Genomic DNA, 21,172 nt, shown 5'->3' with positions numbered 1-21,172 from the left:
AGTATAGCTGAATTGGAATTAGATGGACTGCTCATGCAATTCTATCCCATTTCAAAACCTGAGACAATGAACTTTTGTGAGAAACCAAGGCATTAACCAGGACAGGTTGTTAACCGAACATCCTGCCCTGCTGCACAGCTGTTCTCAGAAAACAGACAAAATGTTTGGTTTCACATCACACATATGAAGATGACCCTCTCTTTAACTTGCACTGTTTTAAAGTTGTGTTGGTTTTCTTTGGGCATCCCAAAATACAGAACACAAACCACTATGACTTCTTCTGCATCACTTCTCAGACAGGATACTTCGGGGCGTTAAGCACAGCGCTGCTTAGCACGATTGAGTGACGTAACCTTTTGTTTCATAATCATTTCATGACCATTCCTTGTCGTCTGTCATTTTTGTTTTTCACTATTAAGTGACTCAACAGAATTTTCCCAATGGGGAAATGTACTGTAGCAAGTCCCCCTACACAGTCTTTTTATACGGGGTCATGTTAAAAAGGCCAGTTACTTTGCGTCTTCTGTCTTTACCAGACACCTGCTTAGTGTGTTATAGTTTAGGAAATGCGAAAGGGCTGAAACACGAGGAAAACCGAAAAAATCTGACAAAAGTCAAAGAAGGTACTGCAATCTATTTAATCATTTACCTGTCTATAACAGCTGCTTGATATGAGCCGCTGCTACAGTACACGCTTATATTTAGCACTGTAATGGTGAGGTCAACAGCTTATACTGTATAGCTTTATACTGGTTTGAAAATGTAATCAAAATTATAATAAAACATGTTAAACATTGGATTCATTCCAGTCTTTCAAAGATTTCTGCATGTAACGTAATCAAACCGATCATTACGCTAATTTTGCGTTTTTATTTTTTTATCGCAAGCGTCAACACCAATAGCCCGGAGCGTGTGCTGCAGCAATCGTCTCTCCAGCGGTCATCTTCCCGTTTTTCTCGCGCTTAGGACACTAAATTTCATCATTTCATTTTGGTCAAGGGGAAGCCTTATTCTGCCTTTCGTGTCTTAACCTGAGCGCGAAGATTATATTTTAAACAAAATGCATGCCACATGAAGCTTCGTCGCAGCTTTTTATATATATATATTTTTAAAAATGTATTCCACTTTTTTTCCAAGTTTCGATTTCTTGTTACTTGGCGACGTCACTTTTTTACCGCAAAGCCCTGAACTACTGGTGAGACGACCGGCGTGATTCTGTCTCTGGTGTAGGACTGAAGGAAAGGGCGTGTCGTCACCCGGTGCAGCTTGATTCGCCCTGCTGCGAGCTGTACCCCGTCTGGTGGGAGGACTCGTTATGTGAAGTGCAAGGTGACCTCATTCGGGAACTTTATACAAAAGGGACTTTCCAGGCTTCCGCATTTAACGGTAAAATGTAACATGTAGTGGAAAATAACGTAGAAACTCCCCAGAACTACTAGAAATACCACGGTGCTTTTCTGCGGGTTATAGTGACATATTGTCAAGAGTGGTGATTAAAAAAAAACGTGTTAAATTACCTTCCACCTCACTGACGTTGAAACACTGCAGTGCACTTACTGTATGTCTGCATAGCAGCTCGGTGGCGTTATTCAGTTTTCCATTATTTTGTCTCAGTTTAACTTCTGAAACCAAAGCGTTCGGTGCAAAATAAAAGTTAAAGTTTTAAGAGTCGCCACAGCGGCGCAACGCTTCGTCGCTCTTTAGTGGTTTTCAAGTGCTGTGTCAATAACTTTTGCATTCTCGTTCTCAGAAGGAAAACAAAATATACGGGCCTGCTGAAACAGAGAATTAACAGTACATATATCACGCTTGTAGAAGCTGTCATAAGGTACCATGGTTTCTGTGACTTAGTTAAATAATTAGTTATGTTGTTCTGTAGCCGCACACCTAACGTAGTCTTCCGGTGTTATTAAAATAAGAGTTCTGTATCTCTAAAAGCTACACTACGATGTATTCGCTATTGATCAGTTAGGGGATTTCAATATTTCCGTGTTCGAAAAGGGAAAATCCGTGGTAGTTTTTTATATTTTAAGCTTATTGTAAAGGAGGGGTGGCTGAGAGATTTAGTCCCGCGATTGACTTTTTCTGCTGGTACTGTAGGTGGGTCCTGTGCAATATCAAGGAATCAAAATGCCATACAAAAAACCTCTGTCTCTTTCTCCTTTTCCTCTATTTTCATAGAAAGCAGAGAGAGCCTAGAAGACTAGTAGATTATCAATTTGCCGATACCTGTAAGTGAAGTTTACTTTTACTCTCTTTGCTGTCAGAGTGGAATATACTTTAAATGGCTGTCAAGTCGACGGGGGACTTGTATAATGGCCTCTCATCTGCACCAGGAGAAAGCGAGTACCCTTCTGGTTTTCCACAAAATATTTGTGATGATGTGCCACAGGAGAAGTACTTGTGCAGCAACTGTAATAATCTGCTGAATAAAGCCAGACAGACACTGTGTGGCCATCGTTACTGCTTAGCCTGTGTCAACTGGCTGATGAGGTGAGCAAACTCTTTCTTTGCTGAAATGTTCATTGCATAACGTTGCCTTTCTTCCATTTGTAGGGAATCTGTTACACAATTGTGGTGTCCCCCTCCCCAAAGCAATGTATCTCTTTATTAATAATATTATCTCATACGTGTTGCTCACCTAAGCTTCAGTTTAAGCTTTGTCTCAGTAAGGCAGTAGCTGTTGAAAGCTGTTTTTATACCTTAAAAACTGGACTGGTGATTCTTAGACTCCATTTATGGTTTGGAGGTTTGAAGTAGTTTGCTGTTTAACGCTAAGTAGCCTTCTGAAAGCAGAGTGTCCAGTAGCTTAGAGAGGCGCCCCAAGTTTAAAAAAGCAGTTGCGTGTGATCATTATTTGATCTATTCATAAACTAAATAATACATCTAGTTATAAACCAATATGTAATATTTTTTTCTCTTGTTTGTGTTCTCGACAGTTTTTAAACTAGACTTTTGATTGCTATTTACTCAGGTCATTTGGCATATGAGGACCTATTCTATTAAGCAGAACAAGGACATGACTGAATTTAACTTGTAATATCAAGGAATCAATCCTTCATTCTGATTTTTGTTTTCCAGGAACAATATGAATCTGGTGTGTAAGAAGTGCAAAGAAGAAGATCCCAACTTAGATAATGAGAACAGCATTCTGATACCAGAACGTGTGGGTACTGTATTTCATGTGCTTCTCGTGAATTAAACCTGGGGTTTCACAACTTCAGTTCATCGTACTAAGAGACAGCAAAAAACCAAGTTATCTTGGTTTTGTATTGTTTGTATCGGATATTTTTGTGGTCTGATTACAAAAGCAGCTTTTTGAACCGTTTTTTTCACTGCATATTGAAAAACGTTGTAATTGCAGCTGAAACTTGTGTATGAATCCATCAAGATGCACCCTGTAATTTGATTAATAACAGAAAAGTGCTGGGCTCAAGAACAGGTTTCGGAATTTGTGTACATCTTTTTGAGAAAATTCCCCCCTTTGTTCTCCAGTTGTAAACTGCCCAGGCTTCACAGGAACTATAAAAAAATGTTAAACTATCAAGGCAATGATATTCCTAACGGTGTGGAAAAAAATGCTTAGGTAGATGTTTTGCCATCCTATACTAAGGGTTATCTCGTTGATTAATTAATGGGAAGAGCACTGAATCGTGTAGAAGCATAGATAACAGTTTAGTTGTGAATTATGAGTTAAAACCTTTCATAACACAGATAAATGAAAGGTGAAAATGGTGAGCCACACACGTGTTGGACAGCATTCAAGCCAAGATTTCTAATCCCAAAGGCCACAAAATTGGCAGGAAGCCTTTTCATTTCTGGGAAATGTGAACAAGAACTCATTAGAAAATGGGATATTAATCCATGTGGTTCTCAGTGTACAGCTGGATTCCTGAACTTCAGTGATTACTATTACAGGAACTCCCTCCCCAGGCCACAGTCATTGTCTAAGTCTTTCAGAAGACAGTCCTAGGATTACAAAGCTCTGGTTGTTGAGGCCAACAGCATATTTTGTGGCAGTTTGTAGCCGTCTGTGACACTGTTGAAAATGCAGTATCGCATCTAGAATAAAATAAAATCTACTGTAGGATAATATGATTTAACAAGTTGCAGGTGTCAGAACTGAGTGGTGGGTAGGATTCTGGGCACATATTGGACAACGATGGATGTGTGTCCTCACTGTGGACAACACTTGTATCCTTGAACAAAGCACCTCAATATGAAAGCTCCAGTTCACCAAGTTCTATACATTAGTACCGGCTTGCTACCGTATTATTACCCAGCAATAGGAAATCAGGCCTGATGGGCCTTAAAATTTGATTTGATTGGTGCTAATTAGGTAAGATTACAATACTTCAATTAACTATTTAGTTGGCTAGTTTTCAATTCAGCAGATTGATTTCTTATTTTATAATGGTTTTATTGTTTTATTGACCACCACCTCAAAGCTCTTTAGAATGTTAAGTTATGAACCAACACAGGTACGATGGAAGGGTAATATATTATAAAATGGAAAGTAATGATCGGTAATATTGAATCATTTGCGTGAGGATAAAGAACCAGAGCTAAAGTAAACGTTTTTTGTTTCAGTTCTAGCCATTGCATTGTTAAATGTAATGCCAGTTGTAAGTTTCTAAGAAAGTCTAAGTACAAAGAACAAACATAGTGGCAAATCGGTAGAGAATCCTGTGGTGACCTATAACAAAAATAGAGCAGCGCTTTTAAGAATAAGCTACTGAAAACACATCCAGTGGCGCGTGCTAATATTTATTTTGTTTATATGAATAATGCATACAGTATAGGCCTAGAGAATGTAATAAGAGTGGTGACTACAGTCAATATAATATAATTGTATCAGTAGTTTACCTCTGATGTTAAAAACATGAAATCAAATTTCAAGATATATAATAATATTGTCACATCATGAGCCCCAGTTAAAAGCATTACAGAAGATCTGATATTTTCTGTTGCAGTGAGATGAAAAGTTAACAATGCTTTTACTTGACAGCTGTTATTTTGTGCTTCTTTTGTTACTCAGAAATGATTTGGGTATTTGTGATTTTGTAAAGAGGATGCTTTTGAAAAAAGAAGACAAAGAACTGGCAGTAAATAGTTTTTTCAATGGTATAAAAACTGAACCACTAAAAGGTAAAAGGTAAATTATGAAATGTGTTGTGTGAATAGAAATACAACTGAGCTCCTAGAATGAGTTTGGATCTGCACATGCAGTTTGCCAAAGTTTAATGTTTTCTTTTGGAATTCTTTTGCAGAATACAGTTTAATAGATTTGAAGTATTTGTAGTAAAATGAAAAGGGAACATAACGAGCACTTTACTGTCATAATAACTTCTTCCTTTTAGATGTTCATGGTACTGTAGTTCTCTGCTGTTTTTGTCATTTAATGGTAGTGTGCAATGAATGAGTTATTTCTATTAAAGTCTTGGAATGGCACAACTGGTGAAGTTCATACTTGGAGTTTTGATTGTGCCTAATAGTCTAGAGAATACCGGTTAGAATCTAGGATATGTCATTAGCTGACTGCAATCATAAAGGTTGAGATCTGCTGCCCAGGTTTCACTTGCACTGCAGTACACAAGTGCAGATTCCTGTTGTTAACTGGGTCCCTGTAAGATTGATATATTATAAGGCAGAGCTGCATTAGTTGTCAATCTGATGTTTTAGTTACAGTATGTTGTCAATGTTGTGTTTTTTGGGCAAATGCATGATTTGTGTTTGTGTTGGCACAGTGGTTTTGGTGCTGAGTCATGCTGGTTAAAAAAATCACTCAAATCCAAATGACAATAAATTGCAAAAATTCTAAAATTATTTTTTTTAAATCACAGTAAAGGTTTCTGAAAAGAGTTGTCAAAACTGACTGCAAGGTTTTGAACAATGAGAAGCCAGAAATGTCACTTAGAGATAACATAAAGAAAATCTCAGAAAAGACTTCTTCAAAATGAAAAAAAAGGAAGTGCACCGGGGACATATTGCAGGGTTACACTGGGTAGCCTTCAGTGGACATTCCAGTCATGTGAAATTGATTCCTCCCACATGCTTCCTGGCATTCAGCTTTCAGGAATTTCTTAAGACTTAAGGGCATAAGAATTTTGCCAATCTAAGATGTTTGTTTGCAGCCATTTTTTGATAGAAGGAACAAATAAAGGTTGATTTAGTTTTGCAAAATGAAAAGGAAAAACACCACATTTTGCCTCTTGAAAGAAGCCAGGGAACTGGCTTCCACACATTTCTGATTCCAGACCCCCCCACAATCAAGGTGCTGCTGTTCGTTGAGGTATGCATGGAGAGAGCCTAGGGATGTAGTACAGGGTATACAGTTAGCAAGTAATTAGCAGATGATGCACACAGGACAGTCCATAACAAGGGCAGTCAGTCTGTAGTCCATGGGCGTATAGCATTTAAATACAAGCATGGCCTAAAAAAATGTGGGCATCTGAAGGACTGTCAGGGAAAATTTCAATTCCAAATAAAGAAAGGAAATATCTTATCCTAATTAACAAAACTAAATGGTCCAATTAAGTCACTTCCTGCTCAACTGTAGTGAAAACCAGCCTCTCTCCCATAACTGTTCTTCCACAGCCATGTGTAACATTGTGCTGTATCAGTATGGCACACTGTATGTGAACTGAAGCACAACACTGGGTAGCCTATGTTCATCTGATTTTTAGTACAAAAAACTTACTGGTAAAACAAGATACAACCAAAAAAAATTAAATTATTATATTTGCAACATTTCTACAGGTTTAATGATCCTGATGGTCTTTTCTTTTTTTACTCGTCATGGATTTTGTTGTTAGGTTTATTCTGGCCATATTGTGTGAACGCATTAGGCATCAATTAAATTAAACCTGTTGAACCATTATTTCTAATATAGTGAGAAATTGAAATTTACATCTACGTTTTAAATAATGACAGCTATACTAATCTGTTGCATGTTCATTTTTGTATCTCTCATCATCTTTTACTTAGTTTTAGGACTGTGAACTAAGTATAAATAGATACTTCAGGTATCACATTACTTTTTTGATACCTGTATTATGTTATTATGTTTGGCTGTATTATGTTTGCCAGCTACTTTACATTTCCTGAACAAATTGTTCGCATACAGTAGGTGGGCCTTCTGAGCTTGAAACTGTACCTCGAAACAGGCTGGACTTCCAGTGTTTGTCTCATAGCACTGTACTTTTATTTCTAATGCTGTATGTGGACTTCTCACTTTTAGTTCTTCAACGATGCTGCTATCAACAAAGAAATTTCTGAGTTGAAGGTCCATTGTGCTAACCAAGGCTGTAACTGGAGGAGCACACTGAAGAATTATGAGGTACATTTGAGAACATGCTTGCTTTGCTTGCTGAATTGAAATATTATAACGACACTTCAATTGTAATTGCATTAAGTTACTTTTGTACAAAGCTCCAGTCCCATTCGATTCTTTTTCTGTCTTGATTTGTTCATTCCTGGCACACTTCATTGAGTGCTTTCCTGGAGCATGCTGAGAGTTAATATCGTTTTCAGATTCGGGGTTGTGATCGTATCGTGCCCGTGCTGCCGCACACATTAGTCAAACGCTTTTCTGTTGCAGCACAGAGATAGTTGCCCCCTTTAGAATACTGCTTAATCTCCCAAAAGCTTTAAAGCTTTTATCCATTAGCTTGTTTTCTTTACTTTGGTTAATTTGTGTGGCCCCAGGAATGCATAACTATGACTTTCTCCCAGATGCATGGGAAAAGCATATTCAACAAACTCTGCCATGGGTATCATACCTAGATTTGTTACGCAACTTGTTTATTTTTTCAGGATCACCAAAGTCAGTGCGATTATGCATTAATCCCCTGCAACATCGGCTGTGGGCACATGGTGATTAGAAAGAACCTTGCGAGCCATTTGGAGAAAGGGTGTGCTAAAAACATGTTGCTGTGTCAGACATGCTCACATAAAATGAGTCAAGCAGAATTCCAGGTAAGACACATTCGAGTCCATACTAAAATGCGGCCAGCAGAACTAGAGACATGAGTGTAAACCTGTACCATGACGCCTTCATGCAATTATTCTGGTCACGATTCAAAATGTGTAATGAATCGCATGGTTGTTTAATGCCTTCACAGCATGAAAATGTTTTTTTTCCCTCTCTCAAGCCTTTTTGAAAGTGATTTTTTTTGGTCATATATCATCATACTCATGCCATTTAATATCAAGCTGATGTCCATCTCAATTTAATTCAAAACAATTTTTTCCACCTCCATCACTATCACAAGTTGTCGAAACTTAATTGGTGTCATAAAGGATTAAATGTTAGCTGGAAAATGTCAGTTTCCAACCAAATGAAGAATTGACAAAGTAATGTATTTTGAGTTTTCAAATATTCAAACCTTGGCAGTGCTCCCTGTCATTTGCCAAACAAATTCTGCTTGGCTGCTGATTAAAATTGATCTGAAAAGTAGATCACTATGAATAGAAAATGGAAACTCTCATTTTATTAACTTATGGCCTTTAATGCAGTGCTACTTTTTGTACAAGGATCAAAGCAATAAGTTCAGGCAATTAACTCTGTAAACATTGTTTAGAAGGACAGACTGGAGAAATTTATGGTTACAATTCATATTTATTTTTTTTAAATAATACAACCCAAAACAAATCCCTCACCAACTTGTGGATTACTGTTTTATGTCTATTTTAATAATTTTGCATGTATTAAATGTTCCTTATCTTAACAACTGGTTAGTCAGCGGACTGGAGTGTGAAAAACTGATAACATGCAAAGAATAATTGATCTATAAATACTTTACAATTAAGTTATATGAATAAAAAAACATTTTTTAAATGTGTACTTTAACTGTTGACAGAATAGGATTTCAAAATTGTTCTTTGCTGAAATGCTTTTTTGAATCCTTGAAAAACACATTTTATTGGGAACAAGAGAAGGGGACAGTCCCAGATTGCTTATACTTAATAATAGGAAAGCCCCCAGACAGAGTGTACTAATGCACATATTAGTCAGAATATGAATATTTTCCTGTGTGGTTTGAACTTTGATTAAAAATAACAAAAGGTTTATTGTACAAGAGCAGCAATGACATGTGGCATAAGGAAAAAAATGTTTGTAATGTGAATATAGAGTATGTCCATACTGCATCTTTCCTTACAAAATGCTATGCAAGTGAAAATAAAGTTAAGTATGTTTTATGTTAAAACACTTTGAATGATATAAAACATATTATGTTTATGATGCAAAGTCTTCACCTCAAGATACATGTATTTGATGAGTACCATTGTGTGATAGTTCAGTGTTCTCGGGTGAGTTCTTCCAAACTGAGGAACTGGGTCAAGTGATAGACACATAAACAATGCCATGGGATGTAAACAGATTTTTTTACTCTTTTTTTTTTAAAAGTCTTATTTTACTCAAACATCTGCATAAATTCCCTGATAATTGTTTTGGTATACAGAAACACACCTGTCAGAGCAGTCCTGCAAAAGAGAGAAAACCATCAAAAACTGAAACAAGAGAAAAGGTATTTGCTACAGCTTTGTTCGTAATTTCTACTTTATAGGACAATGTAGAGAGCATGGTAGAGGTGTCTGTTATTTTGTAGGAATGGGTACAAAATCACCAGTAAGCATACTTTTGTAAGTACAAGGATAGTTCTATTATTTTTTTAATGATTGCTTTAGAGAGCAATTTCATTTTTATTATACACTGAAGAACGCTTGCTGACAGCTTTACTTTAATAATTCGAAGAGTGGTTTTACATTCTCTAGAAGATTTTTATCTTTCTCACCTTTTAACCAATATCTTTGTCTCCAGAACCGACAGCTCTCAAGTGCAAAGAACAAAGATCAGTGCCGTTTTTCTGAGGTTGGCTGCACTTTTAAGGTAAACTAATGCCAATCGCCTTTTCAGATGGGATGTACAGTACACAATTTTCAACTAAACTGTGTGATAATATCAGCATCTTCATTGTACAAGTGATTATTTTCTTTTGAAGTATAGCATGGATTCATGTGCCAGGCAATGATTACAAAATTGTACTGTGATCAGAATGTATTAGTGCAATATGCTGTAACTACCAATTGCATATCAAGCCCTATGTAATATTGGGGTAAAATAACTATTGCAGGTTGACATAAGAATTATTTGACTTATGTCTGACTTTTGTTTGAACTGAATTTCCATTTTAAACAACACAAAACATTGACTCGTGATCTCTGGCCCGTTTTTCCAAAGGACTCAATCCTCATCTTTAATTTTGTGTTGCAGGGAACTAAAGAGAAAGTAAAAGAGCATGAAAGCACAGGTCTTGTGGCCCACTTGCAGCTCTTGCTTCAGGTGATTAGCAACCTAAAAGTCTCCTGTCTCACAACAATCAGCAAAGGGGATGGGGGCAAAGCTCATGTTTCAGGCACGGAGTTCAAGCTGACGGAGCTCGAAGAGAGTTTAGCCTCTATGCAGATGCAAGGAGCAGTGGAAGTGAATGGGGACTTGGAGACCGACGGATACACAGAGCCCTCCATTTCACAGGGAGCCCAGAAAGAACAACTAGGGGAATTCAAACAGAAGCTTTCGGAGCTCCAGCAGAAAATCTACATCTATGAGAATATTGTCACTGTTCTGAACAGAGAGGTGGAGAAGAACCAGGCAGCTGTGCTTGCACTTGAGCATCAAAACAAAAACAGCCAGGACAACATTGCAAACCTGGAGCTTCAGGTAATGGAATCATGCACACTGGTGTCTGCACTGTATATTGAAGTTTAAATCACGCATTTGAGATATAAATTGTATACAACAGATTGCACATGATTACATCAAATCCCTAAGTTGTAGGGATTCACAACTTACTGCTTAGTAGCCTACAGTATATATAAACCTGGTTTAGGCTAGAGTCCTGAAAGTATTATTAAATTGGGATGTTTTTTATTTCAATTGCTCTTGGAACAGCTGTAAAAAAGAGATTTTACCTGATTAAGTAGCTTTGCATATCTACAATTGTTACGTGACTTGTATTTTAAAATGTCGAAACCCTTTCTCTAACACAACACTCTGTTATGACCTGTCCCTAATAATCACCCATCTAGACTTACACGTAAGAGTAGTCTCGCCTCGTTGGGGTAATCAATCAGTCAAATTATCTTTATTATCTATAATGAACACATGTTCTAACAAAGTATCAGTCAACAAGGTCTGATGGGTTCTTTCATGGCCCACAAATAGGCTAAATTTTATTCAATCCTGTGTCAACAACCAGGCCAGTGGCACTGAATGACCTGAGGTTCTTGGCTTTTAGGTGTGGCTAGTCAAAGAATTCAAATTATCTGTCACAGACTGAAAAAACTACGGACTTAGATTTTTAGGATTATGGTGGGAACAGATTAATCCTTTCTTTTAAAATGACTGTGCTAACGTCTGATCTTACCTGGCGTGTTTCATGTGTTAATCCAAAATAAATATCAGTTGCCACATCTCTGATGGTCAGCTGTGAAGTGCATTCCAGATCCCACTTCTGCTGGCTTGATTAGTTCAGAATTCAGCAGAGAAGTGCAGTGGGGTTTATCTTCCTAAGTGATAAGCTTTTATTCTCATCTTAGTCTGACCTAACCTCGTTGCTGGCTTTGAAAGATGGCACACTGGGTTCCACTCTACAAAGGGAACACAGCTGTTCTTCTATGGACTAGAATGGAGTAGTGGGTCACATCCACTTTTCGGCTCTGCAGTCACTCCAGCAGATGATGCAAAGCAGCTGTGGATACCGGGCTAGTTTCCAAAAGAGCACATAAAATTGTCTGATGTAATATGTTATGGTAAAACAAAAATATGCCAAAGTTCTTCTACAATTAAGAGCTAATATGTTCAGCATACTGAAGGCTCCTCTTATATTTGATCCAAAGGCACATATTTGTTATGTGAAGTCCTGATTGTCACAGAAAAAAGTAGTGTTTGTAGAATTATTTTTGCCAAAAGTACAAGATAATGGAAAACTTCATAGTTGGGCTTGATTAGATCTCTTTGCCTGCAAAAGGAAAAAAAATGATATTCAATTGGAAAACTGGAAGTGTGACAGGAATAACTTCTTCTCTCCAAAGGATCTAATTAATTCTGAAGGTAATCCTTTTCTATATTCTGTGTTATGATTTCCTTCATGAAACTATACCTGCCATTGGCTTTTTTGGGCAAAATGTTCTTTCCAGTTGTTGGCTTGAATGCAAAATGTAGTTTTTAAATTCAAGTTTAAGCAGCCTCCCTGCTTTATCCCTGGTTAGTGAGAGGGGTTTTGGCAGACCCGACCTTATGTCTAGGGTTGTCATTCCTTCAGCCGGGTGAGATAAATATAGAATGTACAAAAATATCAAGTACAGTACCTTATTCCTCGATATCTATTATCTCGTTTCGTTGTAATCAGAGTATGACCGAACTAGGGAAATGACTTTTACATTGTATCACAGGGACTTTTATAGTACATATACCTCAAAACAGTACTTGTAGCGACAAGTGTCTCACTTTGTCAGGGTACTCATCCAAGCACAGGTTAAGCTCTGTGCTCACGGGTTCGAGCCTGGGTCTTAACTCTCTGACTGTGACCAGGAGCTCTAATCGATTGACTGAGCCCCACCAAGGGTAGGGTGGCAATAGCTGACCAGAATATTCTCGACTATTGGCAAAACACAGTAATCCATGTGGCTCTTGGGCAGTTGCAGGATTGCTGTACTTTGAGTGAGGACTTTGACTCCCCTCCCGCCAGCACTGAACCTCTAGTGTGGGACCCTGTAGTCTGTGTTACCAGATGAGTGGCTCAAAGGAGGACAAACACGCCTACACTCCCTCACTCTCTCCTGTGTACGGCCGGAGGTCACAGCCATAAGATACATACAGTAATTATATACAGTACATGGATACATAATTATATATAAAAAAAAAGAATAAAGCAGCATTTGTGTAAAATGGTGTATCTCTAAGCAACCATTGTAATCTTATTGAATTTAATAAATACATCTTTTGAAGTATTTTGTCAAGAATAGTAAACTTAATAAAATATTCTCTGTATGTTCAGGGAAATTACAATATTTTTGTATTTCCACAAATCCTTGTAATGCTTGGATCTTAAATTACAAATTGTGTTACGCACTAAGAATGAAACCTTTGAGTGAAAGAGCAGAATAGTGTGAAATGTCAAAGACATTTGTGCAGCAGTGTGCATCTACTGTACCTTTGCTTTGCACCCTGGTATTTGTCTGATTGCTGTACCATTCAGCAGGCAGTCTGGCATATCTGGCAGTAGGAAGGTGAACATGATCAGTGATCATTGAGCAGGAAGTGAAGAAAGGGTGAAGCAGAGCTTGAAGGGGAAAGATGTTGTACTGTGGCAAAGCTAGAAAAGATTGTAACACTAATGACACAAAGGAAACTACAGGAACATAACTTGCTTTTAATGTTAGACCATTTAAATAAATGTGAATTATCACATAATGAGGAGGAATCTTATGACAAACGGATGTCCTATAACAACAGATCAGCAGCATCTTCATCACTGAACAGAATTACTTCCTAACCATCCACCCATTTTCCAACATCTTCTTCCAGGTCAGGGGCGCAGGGGAGCCGAGTCTTTCCTGGCAGGGTACACCCTGGCCAGTCCATTGCAGGGCGGACACACTGACACAGACATGCACACACTCACACCTAGGGACAATCTTCTAATAATAAGTGGAGCACCTGGAGAAAACCTGCACGAACATGGGGAGATCCACAAACCCCACACAGACAGCACCCCAGGTCTGGAACTGAATCCAGGAGCCCAGCACTGTGAGTTAGCAGTTTTAACCTCTGCACCACCGTGCCACCAATTACTGTACTTCAGACTAAAGTGTACATTTTAAGCTTTAGTACTTTGTAGCCCTTAACTCTGCAGTCAATCCTGTAAAATAAACCCTACATCACTGAAACAGCAGTATAAGTTTTTTGTCACACAGCTCTCATAAGATGAGCCAAACCATGAAAATTATCAGTTGAAGCACTCTGTGTCATCGCCTTCTAAAATATTTCAGTCGTTTTCACATTTCTTTTGCAAATGAAGTGTCACCGCTGTGCCACATGTAGACACTCCGGGCAAGTAAAGTCAGTGCCTGCTGACATTTTGCAAACATTGTTATTTGAAATTTTCTTTTTTTTCTGAAACGTCTCAAAATCTCATAAAATTTAAACCTGTGAGGAAGAAAGAACAAAAAGCAAATAATTGCTACGGGCATAAAACCTGAAGAATAGTGTTTCTGTTTTGTAATGTTTTTGTCATCAAAAGGTAATTGAAGAAGCATTATAGTGCAGAATGTCTGTTGTTTTCTTGAGAGTCTTCTAAATGCATCTTACAGTTTTTGAAAACGTTCAAAAACAATTTATGCCCTCAGCTTTATGCTTGAGCCCTGGCTCAGTTGTTCTATTTACTGTATATGTAGTCTATTTCAAAACTGTTGTGATTGTCGATAATTGGGATTGTAGGTATTTTTGCTAATCCTCCTATTTTGTATCTGCTGCAAACTTGACTAGTTCACTAACTATGCCAGAATCATCTGTAGATCACTGATTGAAATCAGGAGTAATGGTTACTCTAGTACTGCAAGAGATCCAAGTGGTACTCCACTAATTGCATTCCCAAATCCCAGTATTCAAACCTTGTCTTTGCTGTTTTCTATTAAATATCCTCAGTCCAAACACACACATTTCCCCAGTTCCCTGAATGCCTACTGCCTGTAATGTGAGACTTAAGTTTTTATGAGGAATTTTATCAAAAGCCTTCTGAAAAGCTATATACACAGTATCATATGCTCTATGTGCATCCATTACTGTTGTTTGTTCAAAGAATGCTAACAAGTTAGTTGTTTAGGAAAGAACTCCCTTTTCTTAATCCATGTTAACTACTTCCTTGGATCATATTTTAATACCAATGATCTACAGTAGTTTTAATAACTGTTGCCAAAACCTTACATCACGTAGAAGCCAGACTTATTGGTCAATAGTTATTCACTGTTGTCACTTTTCTTACAGTTGCACACTACATTAGCACTTCTTCAGTCTGTGGGTACTTCCCCTATCTTGAATTAATGTTAAAAGAATTGCGTCAATAGCTTATGTATAATATATCCTCATACAGTACCTTGCGTGCAATATGATACCATCTGGCCCTGGGGATTTATTCATTTGAGTGCTTCTAGTACTCAAAACACTTCTGCCTCTTCTGTGCTGATACTGTTTAATAAAGAACTTTTTCTTTCTGCTGCGATTTGTTGTTTTCTTCCTTGGTGAACACCTCAGTGCAGTACTCATTTAGCAACATCATTCTTTTCCCTTTCATTGTCTAGAAAGCAATGAAAGTGATTTATAAGCTTTCTATTAAATTTAGTGAATAAATGAGTGAAACAGCTTCATTATTGTTTGACAGCCAAATCCCTAGAGCATTATTTGCATTGTACTCGCCCCCTTTTGCCAAATTCACTAGGGTTAATACCTACTTCCTTATAGTACGCTGTTTCAAAGTGTATTCAGCAGCTTGGTACAATATTGTTCTATTATTATCTTTATGATGCGATTAGATTCTGTAAGAAACTTTTCCAGCATCATGGGCTGTCAATGTACAGGCATGTTAAAAGCTGGAGTGATCCAACAGTGATATTACCAAGGTGCTATGGCAGAAACATTCTTATTATAATTGAATATAAATTTACATGTATACATTTTTAGAGGTTGAACTTATTTGCCTTGGTTTCTACTAACATTTTGTGTCATAAATAAGTATGCAGTATAAATGGTAGCATATATGGTATATGTAGCATACAGTATGTGATATGCAGTATAATTGGTAGTATTTCTGCTGCATATCACTGTCAGTGTTTCTGTACTGTGTGATTGTTTAAAATGGAGTCACTTGGGTAGACTGGGGTTTGGTATAATTCCTGTTTTAGCTTGGTGAATGCTGCAGGTACAGCCTTGGTCCTCACAATTGCTGGATGTAATTTTTCAGGTGGCAGAGCAGCAGGGGAAGCTTGCTGTGAAAGATCTTTTCATCAATTCACTCCACTTGCGTATCTCAGCACTGGAGGAGGCTTCGTATGATGGGACATTTATCTGGAAGATCTCTAACCTTAGCAAAAAAATGCAGGAGGCAGCAGCCGGCAGAGAGAACAACCTGTATTCTCCAGGTACAATGGTTGTAGTGCAAAATGTATTGTACTTTTTTCCTGTTTAATTTATAAACTAATCAATCCTACAGGCAAGGACAGAGAACAGGGAGTGAGCCCTGAGTGAGCTTTTTTGGAGTTGTGGGAAAGTTACATTACATTTTCATCTTACTTATTTTAAAATATATATATATATCTTTATTTGTTTAAAGCCTTTCTTCGTGTTGGTCAACTGTTTTAGTCCACTGAAGCACAGCAGGTGTGAGCCTGGTCAGTACCCGAATGGGAGACTTGGGAAAGATAAGGTTGCTGCTGGAAGTGGTGTTAGTGGGGCCAGTAGGGGGCGCTCATCCTGCATTCTTTGTGGGTCCTAATGCCCCAGTATAGCAATGGGTTGTTACACCGGCGTCCTGGCCAAATTTCCCCCTGGCCTTTACCAGTTATGGCCTCTTAATAATCCTTGTCCATGAATGGACTTTATTATTCTGTTGTCCTCCCCACTGAGAGCTGGTGTGTGGTGATTGTACTGTACTGTGCGGGGCTATTGGACTCTGTCTGCTGTCGCATCATCGAGGTGGGGCTGCACACTGGTGGTGAGGGAGGGGAGTCCCCATTACCTGGAAAGCACTTTGAGGGGAATGCCAAGAAAAAAATTGTGTTATACTGTATAACTGTAAGGATTATTTTAATATAATTATGACTTGAAAAGTGAACCATAGAATAAAGCACAAGTTGATGACAAAGCAATTATCCTACATAGATAGTATACAGTATATAGATAGAATTAATTTTGTACTCTTTGCCTTACCAAAATTTGCATCAGATTAGGTCAAACACATATTTCATCTGAAGCACAGCAGAGTGTCCAATGCCACCACACAGGTGCTTTTACCTAAAGGAATACTGCCACCTACTGGTCCACATAAAGTAGAATCCTTGTTTTGAGGCCTCTCATCTCAGTACTAACTGGACTCAGCCTGGATTAACTTCTGAGATGTAATGAGATCAGCCTACAAGGTGGTACAGTTGCTGCCCATATGAAGTGAAAAAAATGCTTTCATAACTGCTAAAGAGTTTTTACTAAACCTTCTATTAATCAACTCCTCTCCAAAATAAGACTTGCAATTAAGGCCTAGCAGCAATTATTTAACATTTCCTAGAAGGTTAGTACGGACCAGTTAGCCACAGATTAGCCAAAACATCAGTTTTTAAAATTACCATATGGTTTGATTTAGAGCGCAGATTTACTAAACCTTTCCAAGTTAATTTTGGTTTCTTCACTGCAGCCACCATATACCTAGGTGTTTTTTAAGATAAAACAAAAGAAAAAAAATCCCGGCAGTTGTCTGTCACTGTTAACGTAGTCTGCATCCTACTTCTTTCCTCAGCTTTCTACACAGGGAAGTACGGTTACAAGGTGTGCATGAGGTGTTACCTGAACGGAGATGGTATGGGAAAAGGGACACACATTTCCTTATTCTTTGTGGTCATGAAGGGGGAATATGATGCTCTACTTTCCTGGCCATTCAAGCATAAGGTGAGACCCCTCCTCCAAAGCAGTGCTGAAACAAAAAATCCTTTTATTTTGAAGGACAATCAGAGAAATAATGAAATTCTTTTGTTGGTCTTAACTTCTTGGCTGCAGGTACAGAGTAGACCATTACAAGATTTGTGAGTCTGCAATGTTTCTAATCAGTCCTAAGACTGGTTAATAATAAGATTTCTTGGCAGACAACATGAATAAAAGACAATTCAGGGGAAAAAAAATCCTATAAAAATCTGACTGTCATTCAAGCTTTCAAAAAGCACGGCTCCTCAGTGGTAAAAGTCTCAGAGTAAAGCTTTATTTATTGTACTGTTTAGCACAAGCCTCGTTCCTAGTTTTGTCACAAACTATAATTTGACATGAAGAAAGCTGACCACCGTGCTTTCAGTGGGTTTTCCAAGAAAAACTAACAAAAACGATTAAATGCAGCAGTTACAGAGAGAGTTTCTGTCTCAAATGATATTTTCCCTAAGCTTAGTCATTCTCTGCATATGAAATCAAACAAAGACAAGAAAGGAAATTTAGCAGCCAGATTCCAGTAACAATGCAAAACTTACTGTAACTTATTTTGTGACCTACAGGCTGGTAAAAAAAAATCCTAGAATTCCATGTAGGTAATTTTTTTTTGTTTTTACAATAGTAACATTTATTTCAAAGAATCAGTGTTTCTTAAACCAGCCAGACTAACTTCCATAACTGCCTCATTATTCTGCCTAGAACATGTTTTAGATACTGTAGATTTCCAGGTCCTGGTCAGTCTGTGTTCAATGGTTTCCATTCATACACCTGCACCTCTTTTTATGAATGTTCTTCTTATGAAAATTCGATACTACGAAGCATGTGAATTGTGACCCACATCTTTGGGGTCTGGAATGGATCGTAATTTTTCCCCCTAAGAAATAATGGAAATAGGTTTTCCTTTTCTGAATTTTTGCTATAGGAAAGGGTTTTCTGGGACCGAATTACATTAATAAAAAGAGGTGTGGATGTACTGAGCTCCTTCAATTTTATGTGAACCCTTTAATTGAATTATTTACTGTAGTTAATAAGACCTGTTTCAACTATTCTCATTGCTTTAAACATTAGCGGGCTACAACTGGAATTAACCCAATACCCAATTTGTGGTTTCAGAATTCTTATTGTTATCTCAATGCCCAGGTGGAACCACACAAAAGTGTGTATAGAAAAATCTACAATTCAATGAAGGGATCAGTTATCCCAAATGTCCATTACAACAACAAATCAAAGACAGGAGGTCCCACAGACCAGCCCTGGGAAGGATGTTTTTGATTAATGTTGTCTTTCGGCACTTGTGCCTTGTCACCACCTCCTTCCTCCCTGCTAACAGAATGATGCTGTTCTTTCTGCTCAGGTTACCTTTTTCCTCTTGGATCAGAATCAGAGGGAGCACGTGATTGATGCCTTTCGACCTGACCTTTCCTCCACCTCTTTCCAAAGGCCAGTCAGAGACATGAATGTGGCCAGTGGCTGCCCTCTTTTCTTTCCCCACGCCAAACTGAAGTCTCCCAAGCACGCCTACAGCAAGGACGACACCCTGTTCATAAAGTGCATTGTAGACACAACTTCATAAGCTCTTCAAAACACTTTCCACCATTTAGTTATGTATTACAATTTTAGAAGTACATTCCATAGACAGTGGCTTTAATAATATGAGTACACTGGATATACAGATTCCCACTGGAGCCACTGCATATTGTATATGCAAAATAATTTCCATTTCTGGTGTAATAGATTAGTTTTTCATTTGTATTTTTAAAAATAGTGTTAATAAAGGATCCAGGGTTTATGTATACTGTATATATTTTCAAAATTTGTAAACCGTCAGCAGAAAAGATGACATATTTCCATTTTTTTATTTTCTGACAATTACACAAGGGAATATTTATTGTACTTGGATTAAATTAAGCTCTCAGAAATTTAGGCTTTGGAGATTTTGTCATAAAATACATTTATTTTTTTAACGAATAAAACTGATCATTTCTTTTAAAACTGTAAACATTTTATATTTTCAATGCATTACAAACAACTGTGTTAAAGACATGAGAAGATAATGCTTGAAATGCTCTCTGAGCATGTTGCTTGAGAATTAATGGGATGATTTGTAGAGGAATGTCAGATCCTTCTGTTTACTAACCTCCTGAATCTGTATCTGCTCTGGCTGCTTCCTACGGTGCTGTAGGTGGCTGCCTGGAAAGAAAACGAGAATCATTGAGGCTTGTTTTTAGGTCTTAGGAGAGGAGCCTTCCTCTAATTTAGCAATACTTTTTCTAATAGGAATATATTAGAAAGGAAATTAAATAATAATCAGTAATTAAATAAAAGCCACAAAAACTGGCTTATTTTATGTATGCAATTTATGATGGGGTTATTCTTTGTTAATTTCACTGTTCATGTGAAGGTACCGTACTATATACAGTACAGCCTTCAGAAAAAAAAAACAGTGTGCTAACACTGAGTTTGAGTATAGAGTGGAACAGTCTGCTCTGGGTAAAATCAAGGAGATATATCTGCAGTAATCAGGTAAAGAACTTTCTACCACAGGCTGAGGTTGCTACCTCTCTGAGGATCTGTACGATGTCCAGGGAAGGTGCACTATGCCATCTACCGCTGCAGTCTGTTCTCTGTAAACCTGCATTAGATGGCTTTGTAAATAGTTGTACTGTATATAAGCTACTTCTGATCTCCAAGGGGAGGTGTTCTTCTTCCTTGAGAATGAATGGAAGGAATCTGTGGAGCTTTAAAACTTAAACGATGTAAACAAGAAAAAGAGGTCACTATTATCAGGCACTGATGTGCTATTGTGAGTGCTGATTTATTTTTGTATTAAACTGATTTTTCTACAGAATTCAACTTGTTCCTTGTGTCAGCATAAAATTATGTTGTCTGTTACACAGTAAATTGGTAACAAAAGCATTTTTGCTTAAAAGAACATAAGAAGAATAAAACTTAATTTTACAGCAATGTTGGAGAATTTGAAAGTATTATTGGCTAGATGTAGATAAACTTACAGTAAGTATTGTATATAGAAAAATCAAGATATTTGATTGCAACTTTGTGAGGATTATAGCTTCCAGAGCAGATTGTCATGATTGGTAAGTAATGCTACACAGGCTGGAGCTGCGTCTTAAACATTTGCCTTTTACATTTTTAGTAATATTTCCGCTGTTGATTGAAGTCGTTACTGGTGTGTGCATTTTCAGAATGTGCACATCTTCACAACTCAAATTCTGAAGTGTGAATTTGCTGCGCAAATCAACTTTACCCGTCACATTTTGCCATGCTTTGTTTGCATTTTGCCTCCTTATTTGCCTAACCTACAGTATTTCTTTGGAAACACTGACATTCGTGACAACACAGGAAAGACTGGAGGTGTAGTTCTTGCGGAGGAGTTAGAATCTGTTGTGGAGGAAAACGATTTAGGTCCTG

At 37.7% G+C, this 21,172-nt stretch overlaps 1 protein-coding gene across 2 annotated transcripts; it reads left to right on the top strand.

The window, feature by feature from the left end:
* Window positions 1–1,288: 1,288 nt before the first annotated feature.
* Window positions 1,289–20,591, top strand: traf1 (TNF receptor-associated factor 1). Of its 2 annotated transcripts, none has more exons than XM_088940781.1 (11): window positions 1,289–1,386; window positions 2,268–2,493; window positions 3,082–3,166; window positions 7,241–7,339; window positions 7,816–7,977; window positions 9,465–9,530; window positions 9,824–9,892; window positions 10,277–10,723; window positions 16,023–16,200; window positions 17,568–17,716; window positions 19,098–20,591. In XM_088940781.1, exons 2-11 carry the CDS (start codon window positions 2,285–2,287, stop codon window positions 19,314–19,316), a joined length of 1,683 nt encoding a protein of 560 aa, XP_088796907.1. In that variant the 5' UTR covers window positions 1,289–1,386; window positions 2,268–2,284; the 3' UTR covers window positions 19,317–20,591. The 2 variants fall into 2 exon arrangements, with proteins under 2 accessions (XP_088796907.1, XP_088796908.1); XM_088940782.1 differs by lacking the exon at window positions 1,289–1,386 and adding an exon at window positions 1,758–1,828.
* The last annotated feature ends 581 nt before the right edge of the window (window positions 20,592–21,172 follow it).

Source organism: Atractosteus spatula, chromosome 23 (genome assembly GCF_055471065.1).
Source record: "Atractosteus spatula isolate fAtrSpa1 chromosome 23, fAtrSpa1.hap1, whole genome shotgun sequence".
In the NCBI taxonomy this organism is placed as follows: domain Eukaryota; kingdom Metazoa; phylum Chordata; class Actinopteri; order Semionotiformes; family Lepisosteidae; genus Atractosteus; species Atractosteus spatula.
The sequence above is the reverse complement of the archived record's forward strand: the minus strand, read 5'-3'. Positions and strand labels throughout refer to the sequence as shown.